Below are 20643 nucleotides of genomic sequence, written 5' to 3' on the forward strand. Positions count from 1 at the left end.
GACTCCTCACTGTCATCTCCCTATCAAGTCTGATTATTCACCCTCTTCACCCTGTTCCTGCCTTTCCCTGTCCATGTCCCATGGGAACAGTCAGTCCCTGCCTCAAGGACTCACCCTTCCCTCATCAACTTCCACAGAGTCCCCTACCTAATCCTTGGCATTAAGTTGCCTGAACTGATAGTGCCTCCATGGGCTAATAGCACTGCTACTCCTGTCCTGAATTTTAGCAAGTGGGGGAACAGACAAAACTGCCCATACTGCCCCCCAATAACTGAGGGGGACTTCAGGCATTTCTCTGCCAGTTAACATACTCTAGGGAAAAACTGTCACATGTACATTAGCCTCAATTAGCTTGTACAGTAAAGGAGATATACATATATATAAATATATATATATATATATATATATATATATATATATATATATATATACACACACACAGTATTGACGTGTACATAATGTTACACTGGTTTCAGTGAACAATAACTGCACATCATAAATACATTAAATACAATGAGAGGCAATGATTTGTGATACCCCAGACCTCCTTACCCTTCCCAAAATGCAGGTTTCCTGAAGGCTGGATAAGATTTGAGCATTGTAGTGATCAAAATGAACTCAGAAATCATTGGCAGTGCTAAAATCCCTTGTGGTTGTCAGGGGAATAGCTCCCAAACAGGAAAAACTCTGATTTGCTATAACACAACTTGGGTTGTATTGAAGTACAATGAGAAGGGGAGAAACAATAGCTTATCTGAAAGCAGTTCCATTGTACAGTGCTGCCTCTTTCTGAACATTCAGGATCAGACACAATGACCTGATATGTCTCCTACTCACCAATATTACAGACACAAAATACACTTATTGGCTCATGAATAACATTTTATATGGAGTGTAAACAGTCTCATTTAGTAATGAAAATACACCATAAAATTATGACAGTATACTTTTAAAGGAGACTTTTTATGTAAAAAACAAGAATGTACCCTCTCCTACTGTGCTTCCGACAAGGAGTATTAGGACATGTCCCCTCCTCATTTGAAACAGGGACCATAGCAGCTCTATACGGGGCTCAAATAAAGGGGCCATTTTTAAAGATAATGTGAATTTTTAGCACAATGTGAAACAGCACCATATAGTATAAATAATTGCCAACAAAATTAGGGTTTTTACGGTTTATCCAATATGTCTCCTCTAAGGTTAAGTGAGTAATAAGTGGGATCAATAGAAACTGTTGGTGCAACTGTGATGCTGATGTTTGGCTGCTGGGGGTAATGTGGTTCCTGGGGGTGTTGGTGGGGTAACAATAACAGACCCCTCCTTTATTACTATTATTTTATTTATATCACTAACATATTGTGCAGCGCTGTACAGAAATTGTCCTTTGTTCCCCAAGTCCCCCCGTGATGCCACCAAACAGTGCCAATGTCCCTTCCCTTGCACAGATTTCTCTGTATGAATGTTCCACAGAGCAAACACTTTCTGCAGCTTTGTCTGTCTATCTGTCTGTCTGTTTCATCATGCAGTAGTCCATTCACTTAGTCCATGTGGCTAAACACTGCAGGGAGTGTGGGGCAGTCATTACACAGGAAATAATAGGAATCCATTTCTCTATGCTATTGGCCATTTTATAGTAGCCTTTTCTGGATTTGGTGGTCAGGCATTCGACTCTTCCACCTGCAACAGAATCAGGAGACAGTATTACACTTACAACTGCAGTACAGTTCAAAAGTGATGTCCTTATGCACTGCTCTCCTTCATGTGCTATAGGGCTTGTTGTTCAAGTGACTGTAGGCTACAATGGAGACAGTAGGTCAAGATGGAGACAGTAGGGCAAGATGGAGACAGTTGGGCAAGATGGAGACAGTAAGACAAGATGGAGACAGTAAGACAAGATGGAGACAGTAGGGCAAGATGGAGACAGTTGGGCAAGATGGAGACAGTAAGACAAGATGGAGACAGTAAGACAAGATGGAGACAGTAGGACAAGATGGAGACAGTAGGGCAAGATGGAGACAGTAGGACAAGATGGAGACAGTAGGACAAGATTGATACAGGAGAGCAAGATGGAGACAGAAGAACAAGATGGAGACAGAAGAGCAAGATGGAGACAGTAGGACAAGATGGAGACAGGAGGACAAGTTGGAGACAATAGGACAAGATGGAGACAGAAGAACAAGTTGGAGACAGAATAACAAAATGGAAACAGTAGGACAAGATGGAGACAGAAGAGCAAGATGGAGACAGTAGGACAAGATGGAGACAGTAGGACACGTTGAAGACTGTAGGACAAGATGCAGACAGTAGGACAAGATGGAGACAGTATGACAAGATGGAAAGAATAGGACAAGATGGAGACAGAAGAGCAAGATGGAGACAATAGGACAAGATGGAGACAGTAGGACACGTTGAAGACTGTAGGACAAGATGGAGACAGTAGGACAAGATGGAGACAGTAGGACAATATGGAGACAGTATGACAAGATGGAGAGAATAGGACAAGATGGAGACAGAAGAGCAAGATGGAGACAATAGGACAAGATGGAGACAGTAGGACACGTTGAAGACTGTAGGACAAGATGGAGACAGTAGGACAAGATGGAGACAGTAGGACAATATGGAGACAGTAGGGCAAGATGGAGAAAGTAGGACATGATGGAGACAGAAGAGCAAGATGGAGACAGTAGGACAAGTTGAAGACGGTAGGACAATATGGAGACAATAGGACAGGATGCAGACAGTAAGACAAGATAGAGACAGTAGAACAAGATGCAAACAAAGTGGAGGCTGTAGGTCAAGATGAAAACAGTAGGGCAAGTTGGAGACAGAAGAGCAAGATGGAGACAGTAGGGCAAGACAGAAATAGGTGCTGACTGCTGAGTGAATGAGGCTCATTGTATAGTTTTGTGCCATCTTTTATTACCCACCTATTTCAGTTGGCCTGATGGTTGCTGGCATGCCTTCCCAAACACACTTATTGGGACAATGTTCCTCACCAAACCCAAATAAAATGTTCTTACCATTGTTCACCAAATCCTGAGAATGAAACAAAAGGGGAAAATGTGAGCAGCAGCCATTTCTAGATAGGGAATCCAGAAATGGTTTGTGATAAATGAGGGATGGGCAGTAATGAAGGGCTTTTCTGAAACCCAAGATATTTGGGTTGAATGTGTAGGAAAAGGCACATAAATATTCTCTCTGGGGCAGTAACACAATAATAAATAGAAGTATTGAGCCTTTGCCCTGTGCAGCACCTCATTATCCTTCAACCAACATTTGCACCACATGATGGAATGGCTGCCCCTATGGCTACTCAGTAGCATTTATATGAATTATAGTAGAGTTTCTGAAGCAAGCACCGTAGTTGTACCAGTGCAGGGCAAAGCTACATTATATTTTATATATTTACTGTTCCTTTAATTTCTCCTTAAGTCCCACCATAACTACAAAACCTCTCAATGTAATTATCTTCTGTCTCCTTCCCTCCATTCATATTCCCAGTCCTTCAACTCTCATAGCCTTCACCATCCACTTGTCTCCTTCTCTCCATCTATATTCTCAGTTCTCCAACTTCCATAGCTTTCATCATCCACTTGTCTCAATTTCAGACCATTCATGTTGGTCGTGTTTTTTCACAGAGTCGTAATGGGGTGATGTTCTTACCACGATTGCGTTCAAGTGCAATTTGCACAAATAAGCATAATTGAGTTTGCGATTTGTTGCAAATGAGGCACAATAGCCTCCCAGGCACATGCCCCTGATTCTTTTGGCTCAGTGATTGACACCAGGGAGCTGAGGGAACTCTGATGCTATTGCCTGGTCAGGAGGTGGCAGTAGCTTCAGGTTTCACCTGCGCCAATAGGGGCAGCAGCTCCAAGTTCAGAATGGGAGGCAGGAAAGACTGAGCGGCACTGAGCAGAACTATATGGAAGTCCTTCCCCTACTCACCCTCAGTCATGTGAAGTAGTTGGTGCAGCTCTTGCTGTAGCCGCAATTCTAGAACTTCAAGAAGAATTAGTCTCCTGAGATTCTCCTGGTGAATTCCCATCCGCTTCAGCAAATCATCTGTCAGTCTTAGCAGAGCCCGACCTAGGAGGGAACATTTCATACAGTGAGCCTCTAAGGATGGAACCTCATGGAACATTCACATTCAGTGGGGAATGAAAGAGTGCCTTCCCCAGATGTCTTACCAACAACTGTACCTACTGTACTGGGACTGTGTATCCCTCCCCTCTCCCACCTGCACACAAACTACCTCCCCACATACCCACTGTACCTGCTGAGTGTATGTCCCCTCAGAAACGTACCTGAGATACTGTGAGCATATGCCGCCTGCACCAGGCCAGCTCCGTCCTGTAAGGGTCCGTACTGAAACCAGAAACAGACGTCTTGTACCGTCCACTCACTCACCGGCTTCTCCCAAACGTCCTCATCTCCTCCAGTCTGAGAGGCACCAGAAGCCAAACACAAGAGAGTGAGCTCAGTTGTACCAGGGATTGGGCACAGTCCCTAGTTGTGATACAGCGGCACATGGAATAAACTGTGGGTCAGGGAATGGGTATTTAAACCTGGGGTATTTGACTTTGATTGTTGGTGAGTGGATTAAACCTGTTTATTAGTCTAGGAGCTGGGGGAGCAATTTGAACCCTCCAGTGATCAAACACACTAACCTTCTGCCCTCAGTCGTGTCCTTCAACTATAAAAATCCCCCTGGCCGGGGTAGTTGGCCGGGGATCACTGCTCTGCCATCTTTCTTTATTTTACAGGAATTCCTTGGCAAGCTTTGGGTGGGCACGAGGTGGGTGCAGTACATGTTGCTCTACTGGGTCTGTACAAATGATACCTGGAAAATGACACAGCAGTGTCCAGCCAAGTACCCCAGACCTTGCCAGGATAGAAGGGTAGTATTTTTTTTAACTTACTAGATTGGCACCCCCACCCCCAGTGATTCTCTTTGATACCAGAGATGGTGCAGGTCAGGGCTGGCAGAGGGCACAGTGAAGTACATACACTTCATATCACGTAGGAACATCATGTATTTGTCCAGCACACTCACTGAGGCACACTCACACTCACACTCACATGACATAACTACCTGGGAAGCCTCGGCCATTGGTGGAGCAGCAAGAGGTCACTTTGGTTCCATCAGATGTTCCTCTGTATGAGATTCAGTCTCTGTCACACTGAGTGCAATGCATCAACTCCTGCTGGAAATACACTGACACTGAACACAGGGTGGTCCCTTTAAATAAAAGTGCTTATAATACTCCCATAGATACAGGCGGGGAGACGATGATGAGGAGGAGTGACGAAGTCTCACTGTGCAGTCTGAAGACTTTGATACAAACAGATGCACAACAGGTAGGGGCACGTCCAACCCCACACGTCCAACCCCACACCGACACACCCTGAAACTCACTTATCTCTCTGTGGAAAGGGCAGAACAGTCTTGTGGGTCCCTCAATGGCAATGTCCTGCTCTCCTATGTCTGAAAGGACCAAATACATTCCCACTGCACCTCTCAACTTCAGTCAGTCCTATCCTGTGCCTCCATAACAAGTTATTTATCTCTATTGTGCCTCTAATGGAAGCTATCTATCCCTCCTGTGCCTCCAATAGGAGCTTTCTATCCCTCCTGTACCTCCATACAAAACTATTTATCTCTCCTGTACCTCCATAACAAGCTGTCAATGTCTACCTTGCATCTAATAGGAGCTATCCATACCTCCTGTGCCTCCAATGGGACCTTTCTATGCATTCTGTACCTCCATTAAAAGCTTTTTATCTCCCCGGTGCCTCCAATGGAAGCTGTCTATCCATCCTTTGCCTCCAGTGGAATCTGTCTGTCTCTGCTGTCTCTTGTACAAAATGACACAGAGATGGGTGTCAACCCCATGTGCCTCAAGATAACAAGACCTATTTATGTTTAGCAGCAGCTATAAGTATATGGGAGATGTGTTTGTGTAAGGAACCTACTCAGTCAGTGCCAACCAATCTCTTCCCTCCTCCTTTATTTCTGCTCCTATTCCCAAACATTACTGTTCTGTCACTTACCTCTTTGCAGGATTTTCCTGCTCTTCACTCCGTTCTTCAGGGGTCCCACGTTGTTCTTTGCTGCCTTTGACAGGAGTTCCACAGTGTCCTTGTCTTGCTCTCTATTTTGACTGGAGGTTCCACCTTAATCTTGTCCTTCTCTGTTTCTCTGCCTTCAACTAGAGGTCCCACCTTGTTCTTGTCTTTCTCTGCCTTAAATTGAGGTCTGACAGGTCTTTTCCTCCTTTGCCCTATACTAGGGGCACCACAGTATCTTTACCTTCTGTCTTCTTCCCCAGGAACCCCCAAACTGATCTCTGACCAGGTAATTATTGATCCCAGTTCTGAGTTCCCAGCAGGAGTGCAGCAATTCACTGCTTTTCCTCTCCTTCCCTCAGGCTTATCCGGCACATCACCGCACCCTTTCCCTCACCCTCCCTCCCACCTGACAGCAGCAAATGACTGCATTCCTGTATGGCTTTACTCCAGGTGTGTGTAGGGAGGGGGCAGGAGCAGGTATATTTATTTAGCCCCAGGCACCTGCCTGCAGCTTCCAGGGATTCCAGTGAAATTTCTCAGGAACGCAGGGTTGTGGCTTCTGAAAAGGAAGAGTTGAAAACTCAGTATTTACTCAGCAGTAAATTAATTTGCCTTTAATTAACAAGAAAACACAGAGTTGGTGCATAACACGGTGACACTGCAATGGCTCATGGGAAAAGGTCTCCAGCCTGTTAGGAACCCAAACATCATTAAAATACATTAAAATACACAGATCCACAAACCTCTGTCCTGGCTTTACTCTATACTTAGCACAGGGGGCCCGGCACCCCTACAGAAGGCTACGATGAAGGGATATTCCTGAGCTAGATGAGGAGATGTGGAAGGAAGGATAAGTTGGTCCCAGAAATTACAATCTCTATGAAGGATAGGTATGTACATATAAAGTTCCTAAACAGGGCCTACCTACCCCCTTATATGGTGATGTCTCAGACCAATGTCCCAAATGTAGACTTGAGTTGTGCTCTCTGTTCCATGTGTTTTGGACATGCCCCATGATACAGAGATTCTGGAGTAATGTTCTCCAATACATAAATGAAAACGCTCTCTCCCAAATATCCCAGAGCTATGCCTGCTGCGTTTCACAGGTGATCTGCACCTCCGGACTTATTCCAGAACATACAACTTGCAGCTGCTATACCATGAAAAAAATTCAATCTTAATATCTTGGGAGTCTTTAGATCCCCCTTCCCTGCAGCTCTGCTTGAAATCCGTAAATGACTCTCTCCTACGACAAAAACGTTCGTACTTAGCGAGAGGTTCCCCAGAGAAATTTGAAGCCATATGGGGAGCTGGAGCTACAATAGTATTGGATGGGAACTGAGAATTACTATGATATGAAATAACTGGTACCCTTGCCTCTTTATTTCATCTCCTCTCTTTCTCTATCTTTTCTTCTCTGTCCCTTTCTTATTGTTAAATTTTGTATGTGTTTTGAAAAAGTAAAAATAAAAACTTTCAAAAAAATACACAGACCCAAATCGCCATGTTTTTCTCACTTTTGCCCCCTGCCTTGCCCAGAATAGCCCCAGGCCTTTGCACTATAAAATGTCCATCTCCAGCACCTGCCCCATAAATACAGCACTGTCACCTTCTTTAACTGTGCGCTGCATGAGCAGTTCCCCTTATTTGCCTAATTTTAGGGATGCACCGAATCCAGGATTCGGTTCGGGATTCAGCCAGGAATCCTTCTGCCCGGCCAAACTGAATCCAAATCCTAATTTGCATATGCAAATTAGGGTCTGGGAGGGAAATTGCATGACTTTGGTCACAAAACAAGGAAGTAAAAGATGTTTTCCCCTTCCCACCCCTAATTTGCATATGCAAATTAGGATTCATATTCGGTATTCGAATATTTAGTGAAGGATTCGGGGGTTCGGCCGAATCCAAAATAGTGGATTCAGTGCATCCCTACCTAATTTAAATTTGCAAATTATGGTTCGGATTTGGTTTGGTATTTGGCCGAATCTTTCACAAAGGATTCGGCCAAATCCTAAAATAGTGGATTTGTTGCATCCCTAGATATAACTGGAAGGTAAGTGCTGATATTACTGGAAGGTAAGTGCTGAGTGTAATGGTGCCAGGCCATGCAAGGATGTGGGCAAAGGGAAGAATCACACACACAACTCATCTAGAGTTTGCCTAGCACCCACAAGAAATGGTTCATCTAGTGCCCATAAGAAATGGACCAATGGTTCATCTAGTGCCCACAAAAAATGTCTCACCTAGAGCCCACTAGAAATGGTTCATGTAGTGCCCACAAAAAATGCCTCACCTAGAGCCCACTAGAAATGGTCCATCTACAGCCCACAAGAAATGGTCAATCTAGCACCCACAAGGAATGGTTCATCTAGAGCCAACAAAAAATGGTTCATCTAGTACCCACAAGAAATAGTTCATCTACAGCCCACAAGGAATGGTTCATCTAGAGCCAACAAGAAATGGTTCATCTAGTACCCACAAGAAATAGTTCATCTACAGCCCACAAGGAATGGTTCATCTAGAGCCAACAAGAAATGGTTCATCTAGTACCCACAAGAAATAGTTCATCTACAGCCCACAAGGAATGGTTCATCTAGAGCCAACAAGAAATGGTTCATCTAGTGCCAACAAAAAATGCCTCACCTAGAGCCCACAAGAAATTGTTCATCTAGAGCCCACAAGAAATGGTTCATCTAGAGCCCACAAGAAATGGCTCATCTAGAGCCCACAAGAAATTGTTCATCTAGAGCCCACAAGAAATGGTTCATCTAGAGCCCACAAGAAATGGCTCATCTAGAGCCCACAAGAAATTGTTCATCTAGAGCCCACAAGAAATGGTTCATCTAGAGCCCACAAGAAATGGCTCATCTAGAGCCCACAAGAAATTGTTCATCTAGAGCCCACAAGAAATTGTTCATCTAGAGCCCACAAGAAATGGTTCATCTAGAGCCCACAAGAAATGGTTCATCTAGAGCCAACAAGAAATGGTTCATCTAGAGCCCACAAGAAATTGTTCATCTAGAGCCCACAAGAAATGGTTCATCTAGAGCCCACAAGAAATGGTTCATCTAGAGCCCACAAGAAATGGTTCATCTACAGGCCACAAGAAATGGTTCATCTAGAGCCCACAAGAAATGGTTCATCTAGAGCCCACAAGAAATGGTTCATCTAGAGCCCACAAGAAATGGTTCATCTAGAGCCCACAAGAAATGGTTCATCTACAGGCCACAAGAAATGGTTCATCTAGAGCCAACAAGAAATGGTTCATCTAGAGCCAATAAAAAATGCCTCACCTAGAGCCCACAAGAAATGGTTCATCTAGAGCTCACAAGGAATAGCTCAAGAGTCCATTATAAATGCAAGGGTGTAGATATTGAGCTCAATCTGACACAAAATATGTTGCATGTGTTGCAGACTGCACAGGATTTCATAGCCTTTAGTAATATTGGTATTACATGATTGAAATGCTGCTGAGCCAGACTTGCTAAATACATAAATCCTATATCTTCATAGAAAAGCCTAAGCCTCTCTCTGATTGTTTATATTCTCTGTACTGCTGGTTCTCAGTCCTGAAAAAAAATGTAACAGAAGTAAGATGATTAACAGACCTGGTTGAGAACTGTCTACTCCTACATTATTTCTGTAGTCAGAACCAGCAGTTCTGTGAATATAAACAGAAAAACAATAGAAATGACAAGTACAGATAACTTGAAAACCATTGGATATGAGAAATGAATGGATATTGGGCAGTTGCTTAGAATTATATATCACTGCACAAACAAGTGAATCAGTTTTGTTTAAAGGAGAAGCAAACCCTTTTTTGCTATAAAGCCCTACCCCCCTACCCTACATTGACCCCCTCTCTCCACCCCACAGTCTAAGGGGCACATTTACAAAGCTCGAGTGAAGGATTCGAATTAAAAAAACTTCTAATTTCGAAGTGTTTTTTTGGCTACTTCGACCATCGAATGGGCTACTTCGACCTTCGACTACGACTTCGACTACGAATCGAACGATTCGAACTAAAAATCGTTCGACTATTCGACCATTCGATAATCGAAGTACTGTCTCTTTAAGAAAAACTTCGACCCCCTAGTTCGGCAGCTAAAAGCTACCGAACTCAATGTTAGCCTATGGGGAAGGTCCCCATAGGCTTGCCTGCGTTTTTTTGATCGAAGGAATATCCTTCGATCGATGGATTAAAATCCTTCGATCGTTCGATCGCAGGATTTGCGCTAAATCGTTCGACTTCGATATTCGAAGTCGAACGATTTTAGTTCCTGGTCGAATATCGAGGGTTAATTAACCCTCGATATTCGACCCTTAGTAAATCTGCCCCTAAGTGTTACTCCTGGCAAATGCCCCTTACTCTTTACTTACCCCTCAGTAGGAATTCAGGCATCAGACTTCACAGGCGCCATCTTCTTCTCTTCGGAAATCTTCGGAATGAGACGGGCGTAGCGGCAAATGCGCAGTTTGAGCAATTATCTGTTTAGCGGCAAATGCCCATGGGCCGAAACTCATGAAAATTGTCAAAGCGCCAGTCTCATTATGAAGATTACGGAAACGGCTGAAGATGTCGCCCGTGAACTCCGATGCACCGAGGGCTAAGTAAAGAGAAACTAGAGTGGACACCTTTTCTGGAAAAAAATTCCGGCCTTCCTATATTCTTGCCGTTTTTTTCCTATTAATCACATTGGCATCAAGTATCATTTTTACCGGCCAGATGACAACCCTAGCGGTAACACTTAGGGGCACATTTATCAAGGGTCGAATTTCTAGGGGAGAAAATCCTCGAAATTCGACCATCGAATTGAAATCCTTCAAGTGCGAATATTGAATTCGAAGGATTTAGTGCTATAACAGCATACGATTAAATCCTTCAAATCGAACGACTCGAACGATTTTTAGCGATGGATCTAAGGATTTTTATTTGATGCCAAAAACTTTAAAAAATGCACTGGAAGGTCCCCATAGGCTAATCTACTCATTCAATAGCTTTAATTTGGCAAAGTATTGAAATCCAAGGATTTTTAAAGAGACAGTACTTCGACTATCGAATGGTCGAATATTCAAAACGATTTTTACTTCAAATCAAAGTCGAAGTAAATTCAAAGTCGTAGTATCCAAAAAATTATTTCGAAATTCGAACTTTTTGGACTTCGCAAATTCACTCGAGTTTAGTAAATCTGCCCCTTAGACTGGGGGGGGAGGGAGAAAGAAGGGGGTCTATGTAGGGTAGGGGGGTAGGGGTTTTTAAGTTAGGGGTTGAATGCTCCTTTAAAGGATAAGTAAACATTTATCATAAGTGAATGTAAAATTGATGAAGCACTTTTGTCATTTGCATTCATTATTTATTTTGCTTTTATTCCAAGTTATTAAAGAGATACTGACAGCAGATATTAAACCATTTTTACATCTATCATAGTATTGGCTTTGCTTATTATTTTGCCATAAAGTATTTGTTCAAAGCTTTTACATTACCCATCTGATGCCCCATGTTCCTATATGAGGGGGGGCCATATTTGTGCAGCAGGAGTCTGTTAGCATTAGAAACTCTAACTGACAGTTTAAGAAGGGACAGTCAGGTTGGCAAAACAGTCAGGTTTAGGAACTTCAACTAACAATTACTTACAAAAGTAGAATTATCAGCGGAAAACAATCAACGTGACCTATAGGTAACTTTTAATGCACATTCATATTTTAAAAAGTCGTTTTTTAGCGTCAGTATCACTTTAAGGGAAACATGCAAGTAGTCAAGGAAGTTGTCAGGAGAAAGAAAGCGACTGATGTTCTTCTGCTTAGGAATTAGAAGAACCTCAGTCTCTTTCTTTCTCCTGACAACTTCCTTGACTACTTGCTGGATACAATTAGCGGAGCACCAAGGAAGCCGATTTAAAATGGTGAAAAGGTGAAAATGTATTTGAAGCACATTAAAGGGTTGCTGTCGTGGGAAAAAATGTTTTTTCCAAAATGAATCAGTTAATAGTGCTGCTCCAGCAGAATTCTGCACTGAAATCCATTTCTCAAAAGAGCAAACAGATTTTTTTATATTCAATTTTGAAATCTGACATGGGCTAGACATATTGTCAATTTCCCAGCTACCCCAAGTCATGTGACTTGTGCTCTGATAAACTTCAGTCACTCTTTACTGCTGTACTGCAAGTTGGAGTAATATCACCCCCTCCCTTTTTCTCCCCAGCAGCCAAACAACAGAACAATGGGAAGGTAACCAGATAACAGATCCGTAACACAAGATAACAGCTGCCTGGTAGATCTAAGAACAACACTCAATAGTAAAATCCAGGTCCCACTGAGACACATTCAGTTACATTGAGAAGGAGAAACAGCAGTCTGCCAGAAAGCATTTCTCTCCTAAAGTGCAGGCACAAGTCACATGACCAGGGGCAGCTGGGAAATTATACTATATATTGTAAAACTATATATTGACTCATTATATAACACATTATCCCATCCCTCAGTGTGAGCAATGGCCATTTATTTCAGCTACTCCAGTGACTTATTATACTAATTACACTGCTCCCATATCTCTAGTGTAGTTACAACTTGCAACTCTGTCTCTGTATCTCAAGTGTAGTTACAACTCACAACATTGTTCCCATATCACATCCCTCCACTGCTAAAATGTAACATTGATAAAGTGATGTATAAATAATACCCTAGGGGGATACAATCACCCCCAACAGAATCACAACAATACAACAAGCCATTCAGTGAAAACATCTCCCATTCTCCATTCACACCCCCATGTACTTCTATTGTTTTCCACTGATGAATCCAATGCACTTCTCTGGGTATTAGTCTCCTCTCCTTACGTCCCATTGTAGCTCATCTTTAATCTGGAATTATATGTTAATTACTCCTTCATGTCTTTCCTGAATATGCCTAGCCACCGCAGATTTCAAATCTTTCCTTCCTAAATCTGAGATGTCTTCCAAAATACATGTCCCTACTCGCCTCCCCGTCTTTCCAACACATTGGGAACCACATGAACATGTCACCAAGTAGACCACCCCCTTAGTAGAAATATCTATTGATCACTTAGGTTTTCTCATTACTGGTGGCTCTAAAGTCTTTAGATACCTTCAAAAGTTGGTGATGATTTGCACCTCAATCTGCTACACTTGTAGTTGCCTTTGTATCTTAGCCAGCAATTGGCCACTCCCAAGTCCCTGGATGTGTATAGACTCCTACATACCCATCATGCCTGGCATCTATTTTCCTTAAAAACAAAAGATGGTCGTGTGTCAAGGACCTTGTGTACCTCGGGGTCCTGGAGTAGAACGACCCAGTATCTCCTAACACTGCGTTGGATAGACCACGTATCTTTACTATACGTTGTAAAAAACCTTACGGGGACGTTTTTGCGTCCCTCTGCCTCAGCTACTTCCATTCACTATTCTTCTTGGTGGACAATAGAGTCTTCTCCTGTCCATGGCCACTGCCGATGAGAACCTGTTGTGATTCTGTTGGGGGTGATTGTATCCCCCTAGGGTATTATTTATACATCACTTTATCAATGTTACATTTTAGCAGTGGAGGGATGTGATATGGGAACAATGTTGTGAGTTGTAACTACACTTGAGATACAGAGACAGAGTTGCAAGTTGTAACTACACTAGAGATATGGGAGCAGTGTAATTAGTAGAATAAGTCACTGGAGTAGCTGAAATAAATGGCCATTGCTCACACTGAGGGATGGGATAATGTGTTATATAATGAGTCAATATATAGTTATATATATATATATATATCTGTCTGGGTACTAGGGGTTGTGTTCAGTACAAGATGGTTCTGACCTTATGGGGTTAATGGTGAGCGTGGTGGGTGGGGGTTGTGCTCATTTAAGGGAGGGGGAGTTACACTGCCAAAAGCTTCTGATGAAGTGCCTGGGGGCCACGAAATGCGTCAAGCGGGCAGCTATGGTTTTTGGTATGTTGCTGTCATTTTGGATATTTTAATGTGCTTCAAATACATGTTCATCTTTTTACCATTTTATATCGGCTTCCTTGGTGCTCCGCTAATTGTATCCAGCAAAGAAATGGAGTCACGGGTGGGATGGGGGGGGGGGGACGTGTAACACAATGAAGCTGAGAGTGTCCAGAAAGTTCTCCCACTCATTCCTTTGTGCTGGACTTGACTACTTGGTGGTCAGACTGGTGGGAAACTGACCAGCAGGTGGCGCTGTTGGAACAAAATTCATTCATATTAACAGTACATGTATCCCTTAATATCTTGGAAATAAAAGTAAATAAACAATGAATGTAAATGACAAAAGTGCTTAGAATAGCCCCCTCATCAATTTTACATTCACTTGTTATAAAGGTTTACTTGTCCTTTAAAAGCCAAATGAGGGAGAGGAATGTGCCACTTGGGGAAGAGATGGGGGTGAGGGCTGGACCATTAGGAGAGGAACATGTATAGAGACATGAATCAGTCCATCCCCCACCCCCATCTGAGTCCTGAGTGGTTTATCCCTCCCCCATCTCTCCCAAGTGGACACGCCCTGTTCCCATTGTCTCAGACAAGTGATTTCTCATTCCTTCTCTGTCTGCCCCGAGCGATTTATTCTTTGTGAGGAGGAGGCGGAGCTACATGGAGGGAGGAGTTATCAGACGTAGGTGTTTGGCACTGTCCTCGCTCAGCCCCTCCCACTCCTACCCCTGCCAGGTATAGCTCCGCCCTCTCCCGGCACATGAGCAGGGTTAGCCCCGCCTCCCGCAGACCACGTGTCCCGTGCGGTGTTTCGCAGGAAGAGATCACACATGGCTGCCGCTGCGTTTCTGCTGCTCGAGGATGGGACTCGCCTCCCCGGGAGGATGTTCGGGGCTCAGCGCTTTGTCTCCGGGGAAGTGGGTGAGAACCGGGGACTCTTATTGTCTCACTCACCTGAGTGTGTGTCTGAGTGTGTGTCTGAGTGTGTGTCTGAGTGTGAGACTGAGTGTGAGACTGAGTGTGAGACTGAGTGTGAGACTGAGTGTGTGTCTGAGTGTGTGTCTGAGTGTGTGTCTGAGTGTGTGTCTGAGTGTGTGTCTGAGTGTGTGTCTGAGTGTGTGAGACTGAGTGTGAGACTGAGTGTGGTGTGTCTGAGTGTGTGTCTGAGTGTGAGACTGAGTGTGAGACTGAGTGTGAGACTGAGTGTGAGACTGAGTGTGAGACTGAGTGTGAGACTGAGTGTGAGACTGAGTGTGAGACTGAGTGTGAGACTGAGTGTGAGACTGAGTGTGAGACTGAGTGTGAGACTGAGTGTGTGTCTGAGTGTGTGTCTGAGTGTGAGACTGAGTGTGGTGTGTCTGAGTGTGTGAGACTGAGTGTGTGAGACTGAGTGTGTGAGACTGAGTGTGTGAGACTGAGTGTGGTGTGTGTGGTGTGTGAGTGTGGTGAGACTGAGTCTGAGTGTGAGTCTGAGTGTGAGTCGCATGCAGAGCATCATGTCTGTGCTGATAATAATAATAATAATAATGGGGCTGGTTTGGGTGAGAACATGGGAGTTTTCCGTCTCTCTACTAGAGCTGCACAATATTCTGATTATTAACTAGTGATGTACAATCTATTTGTGACACTTACTGAGCATCAGAGCTTGCACTCTAAATACATCTGCTGAGGCAACTAGTATGTCAGCTTTCCTTATATTTATTCATACTAACTGGGGTAACACTCACCCCAAATCTCCCCCTAACTGACCTTCAGACTGGGCCCCCTTAGCTCATAACAAGGTTACAGATATATAGAAACATTGGGGTGTCACCCTGCTATAGTTCCAGGGGTACCCAGGGCACAAATAATCACTCACCCCAAATCTCTCCCTAACTGGCCTTCAGACTGGGCCCCCTTAGCTCATAACAAGGTTACAGATATATAGAAACATTGGGGTGTCACCCTGCTATAGTTCCAGGGGTACCCAAGGTACAAATAAACACTCACCCCAAATCTCCCCCCAACTGACCTTCAGACTGGGCCCCCTTAGCTCATAACAAGGTTACAGATATATAGAAACATTGGGGTAACAGTCACCCTGCTATAGTTCCAGGGGTACCCAGGGTACAAATAAGCACTCACCCCAAATCTCCCCCTAACTGGCCTTCAGACTGGGCCCCCTTAGCTCATAACAAGGTTACAGATATATAGAAACATTGGGGTGTCACCCTGCTATAGTTCCAGGGGTACCCAGGGTACAAATAAGCACTCACCCCAAATCTCCCCCTAACTGACCTTCAGACTGGGCCCCCTTAGCTCATAACAAGGTTACAGATATATAGAAACATTGGGGTGTCACCCTGCTATAGTTCCAGGGGTACCCAGGGTACAAATAAACACTCACCCCAAATCTCCCCCTAACTGACCTTCAGACTGGGCCCCCTTAGCTCATAACAAGGTTACAGATATATAGAAACATTGGGGTGTCACCCTGCTATAGTTCCAGGGGTACCCAGGGTACAAATAAACACTCACCCCAAATCTCCCCCTAACTGACCTTCAGACTGGGCCCCCTTAGCTCATAACAAGGTTACAGATATATAGAAACATTGGGGTGTCACCCTGCTATAGTTCCAGGGGTACCCAGGGTACAAATAAGCACTCACCCCAAATCTCCCCCTAACTGACCTTCAGACTGGGCCCCCTTAGCTCATAACAAGGTTACAGATATATAGAAACATTGGGGTGTCACCCTTGCTATAGTTCCAGGGGTACCCAGGGTACAAATAATCACTCACCCCAAATCTCCCCCTAACTGACCTTCAGACTGGGGCCCCCTTAGCTCATAACAAGGTTACAGATATATAGAAACATTGGGGTGTCACCCTGCTATAGTTCCAGGGGTACCCAGGGCACAAATAAACACTCATCCCAAATCTCCCCCTAACTGACCTTCAGACTGGGCCCCCTTAGCTTCATAACAAGGTTACAGATATATAGAAACATTGGGGTGTCACCCTGCTATAGTTCCAGGGGTACCCAGGGTACAAATAAGCACTCACCCCAAATCTCCCCCTAAACTGACCTTCAGACTGGGCCCCCTTAGCTCATAACAAGGTTACAGTTATATAGAAACATTGGGGTGTCACCCTGCTATAGTTCCAGGGGTACCCAGGGTACAAATAAGCACTCACCCCAAATCTCCCCCTAACTGACCTTCAGACTGGGCCCCCTTAGCTCGTAACAAGGTTACAGTTATATAGAAACATTGGGGTGTCACCCTGCTATAGTTCCAGGGGTACCCAGGGTACAAATAAGCACTCACCCCAAATCTCCCCCTAACTGACCTTCAGACTGGGCCCCCTTAGCTCGTAACAAGGTTACAGTTATATAGAAACATTGGGGTGTCACCCTGCTATAGTTCCAGGGGTACCCAGGGTACAAATAAGCACTCACCCCAAATCTCCCCCTAACTGACCTTCAGACTGGGCCCCCTTAGCTCATAACAAGGTTACAGATATATAGAAACATTGGGGTGTCACCCTGCTATAGTTCCAGGGGTACCCAGGGTACAAATAAGCACTCACCCCAAATCTCCCCCTAACTGACCTTCAGACTGGGCCCCCTTAGCTCATAACAAGGTTACAGATATATAGAAACATTGGGGTGTCACCCTGCTATAGTTCCAGGGGTACCCAGGGTACAAATAAGCACTCACCCCAAATCTCCCCCTAACTGGCCATTGCTCCCAGTAGAGTGAAGCTGCAGTGAGGGCCACACGTGGGTGCCATGTGCTGAGGAGACAGGGGGCACAGTGCCAGGGGATGTGGCAGCTGGAGGGGGGTGTGTGGGAGGAGTCTGTGAGTGAGTTGGCAGTTAGTAGAGGGATGACGTGGGAGGCAGGTGCTGCTGGTGCCAGGGGGTAGGTACGTGAGTGTGAGTAGTTGTGAGACACAAGAGGTTGGTGTAAGTTACACTGGGGGGGAGGGGTAGATTTCTAGGGGCGGGTCAGACATATAAGTAAGAATTGGGCAGGGGGAGAGTCATGTCCTGCTATAGATTGGGCACAACTCCTGCCCATTACCCGCTGCACTAGAACAATATCCAATGAAATGACAGAGCAGGGGGCAGGAGGGGCAGTAATAGCCAATAATAGCAGGCGTGGGGGAAGGGCAGGAGGAGATCCAGGCGCTACTTGTGCTGCATCTGGGGAGAGTGAGTGCAATGGTGTGAGCTGCATCTGGCTGTCCCTGGGGTATTGGGGTACAGAGGTGGTGTGTGGGGCTGCACATCTCTGCATTTTGATTGGTCGGTAGGGCAGGCTCCATGATTTGTGATTGGGCAGTGGGAGATTGGTCCTGGATGTGAGTGTCAGCTCTGAGGTCTCCTGTTTGTACTTGCAGTGTTCCAGACGGGCATGGTGGGCTACCCCGAGTCCCTGACCGACCCCTCATACAAGAGTCAGATCCTGGTGCTGACGTATCCGCTCATAGGGAACTATGGGATCCCCCGCGATCAACTCGACCAGTTTGGGCTCAGCCGGGTAAGAGAATGGCCCGTGTGTGGCACCTTCATACAGGAAGCAGTGCATTGTGGGCTTCAGTGGCCACTCACATACTACTTCAGCTTGTGGCTCCTGCTCAACTACAGCTCCCAGCATCCCTCTTGTCTGTAGCCTTTGGCTCATTCACTTTTGCCTCAGTGATTACCCACAATCCCAAACTGTATATATAGTGAATAAAGTAGCCCCTCTTGTAAAATATAAGGATATTATAAGTTACCGAGGAGTTTCATGACCATATAAAAGTACGAGGCCGAAGGCCGAGTTATACAGGTCATGGAACTCCGAGGTAACTTCTAATATCCTCATATTTTGCAACTGGGGGAACTTTATTTATTATAATACACAAATTTCAGTGAGTCATGTGACTGAAATGACATCAGAACTCACCGTTTATAACTGATGACATCATAACTCATCATTTATAAGAATATAATTTACAAGATATTCATGGATTTTGTGTATTATATAGTGAATAAAGTACCCCCTCTTGTAAAATATAGGGATATTATAAGTTACCGAGGAGTTTCATGACCATATAAATACACAAGGCCAAAGGTCATGGAACTCCGAGGTAACTTCTAATATCCTTATATTTTACAACTGGGGGTACTTTATTTATTATAATACACAAGTTTCAGTGAGTCATGTGACAGAAATGACATCACTAGTCACCGTTTATAAGGATATAATAAAAAGATATTCATGGCTTTTGTGTATTATATATATATACACACGTGTGTGTCTGAGGCTGGAGCTCTCCATTCAGTTTCCCAGGGAGTCTCTGTCTCCTTATCTGACATTCCTGGGGGTGACCTTGAGTGTCTGTCCCGCTCCCTCGCAGGATCTGCGCCCCCCACACACTGATGGGAACAAGGACATAGTGTGTGACTGAGGGGCTCCCTGACATTGTCACTCCCTGCCCCAAACTGCACTTTATGTAACAGCTGAAACTCACTCACTCACTTAACCTTCACAAAACTTATTGTTTTCAAATAGTTGAAATATTTCTTTATTGGTGTCTGTTTTGTACCATTTTCTGTAAGTTTGTTCCAGAACGGAAACCAATATCTATATCTCCTGTCTCACCAGCAGCCCCTACTGAGCCCCTACCGAGCCCCTACTGAGCCCCTACTGAGCCCCTACTGAGCCCCTACTGAGCCCCTACTGAGCCCCTACTGAGCAAGCTCCCTGACTCATGCTCCCTGACTGTTACTAACGCCTGTCCCATAGCAACTGTTAGTCAGTACATGAGTCGCTCCATTTCCCAGCAGCCCCAATTAGATGCATTCCTTGGTGCATTAGTTAATAAAGCTGCAGCTGAGAGTTGGTTCTTATTGGTCACTGAGTTTCTTTAGTAATTTCTCTTTCCCCTTTGGATCCAGTGGTTTGAGTCCAGTAAGATTCATGTCTCGGCGCTGATTATTGGGGAGCAATCGCAGAACCCCAGTCACTGGAGCTGTGACATCTCTTTGAACCAGTGGCTGAAGCAGCAGGGAATCCCCGGACTGGAAGGTATTGGGAGTTGTTTGTTTATCACCATGTGGTCCCAGAAAGATAAGGAAGGGAAGGTATTAGTAGCTTTGTCACTAGTTGTCTGGGCATGGTACTATAGGTACTATGGGCAGGTACTATGAGCAGGTACTATGGGCAGGTACTATGGGCAGGTACTATGGGCAGGTACTATGGGCAGGTACTATGGGCAGGTACTATGGGCGGGTACTATGGGCAGGTACTATGGGCAGGTACTATGGGCAGGTACTATGAGCAGGTACTATGAGGGGGTACTATCAGCTTTATAAGAATCTTATTTTTATTTATAATGAATTAATACTTTACTCTATATTGTAAATGATTTGGCATCTAAATGTCTGTCGTGAGAATGAAATCTCCTCCCTGTGAGCAGCAGTGATGAGGAATAAGTAATTTCTTGTCTGGATTGGCAATTAGATCATTATAATAAAACTCAGAGTTGGAATATGAGGGAAATCACAGGATTCAGTGGATCAGAGCGACACTCAGGGATTGTGGGAAACACATGAGCAGTAGGACAAGTTCTGCCGATTACTCGG

General features: G+C 44.5%; 2 protein-coding genes across 9 annotated transcripts in view; one reads left to right on the forward strand and one right to left on the reverse strand.

The window, feature by feature from the left end:
- Positions 1-1320: 1320 nt before the first annotated feature.
- LOC108716076 (sterile alpha motif domain-containing protein 12) lies at positions 1321-6474 on the reverse strand. Of its 6 annotated transcripts, none has more exons than XR_005961427.1 (6): positions 6055-6469; positions 5096-5207; positions 4308-4509; positions 3949-4089; positions 2928-3036; positions 1321-1677 (listed from the first exon to the last, which is right to left on the reverse strand). XR_005961427.1 is itself a non-coding variant. In XM_041563699.1 (5 exons), the coding sequence occupies exons 2-5, from the start codon at positions 5111-5113 to the stop codon at positions 1535-1537; spliced, it is 504 nt and encodes a 167-aa protein (XP_041419633.1). In that variant the 5' UTR covers positions 5114-5204; positions 6055-6474; the 3' UTR covers positions 1321-1534. The 6 variants fall into 6 exon arrangements, 4 of the variants coding, with proteins under 4 accessions (XP_041419633.1, XP_041419632.1, XP_041419635.1 ...); XR_005961428.1 differs by having other exon boundaries at positions 4308-4443; positions 6055-6462; XM_041563699.1 differs by lacking the exon at positions 2928-3036 and having other exon boundaries at positions 5096-5204; positions 6055-6474.
- An 8253-nt stretch (positions 6475-14727) lies between these two features.
- The window catches only part of cad.L (carbamoyl-phosphate synthetase 2, aspartate transcarbamylase, and dihydroorotase L homeolog), a 32726-nt gene continuing 26810 nt past the window's right edge, over positions 14728-20643 (forward strand). For 2 of the 3 annotated variants that reach the window (XM_041563686.1, XM_018262173.2), the window contains exons 1-3: positions 14728-14949; positions 18414-18553; positions 19957-20086. In XM_041563686.1, the coding sequence (XP_041419620.1) occupies positions 14859-14949; positions 18414-18553; positions 19957-20086 (361 nt within the window). In that variant the 5' untranslated portion in view covers positions 14728-14858. The remainder of the gene's footprint in view (positions 14950-18413; positions 18554-19956; positions 20087-20643) is intronic. The other variant, XM_018262174.2, reaches the window with a different exon arrangement.

This window comes from Xenopus laevis, chromosome 5L (genome assembly GCF_017654675.1).
Source record: "Xenopus laevis strain J_2021 chromosome 5L, Xenopus_laevis_v10.1, whole genome shotgun sequence".
Lineage (NCBI taxonomy): Eukaryota > Metazoa > Chordata > Amphibia > Anura > Pipidae > Xenopus > Xenopus laevis.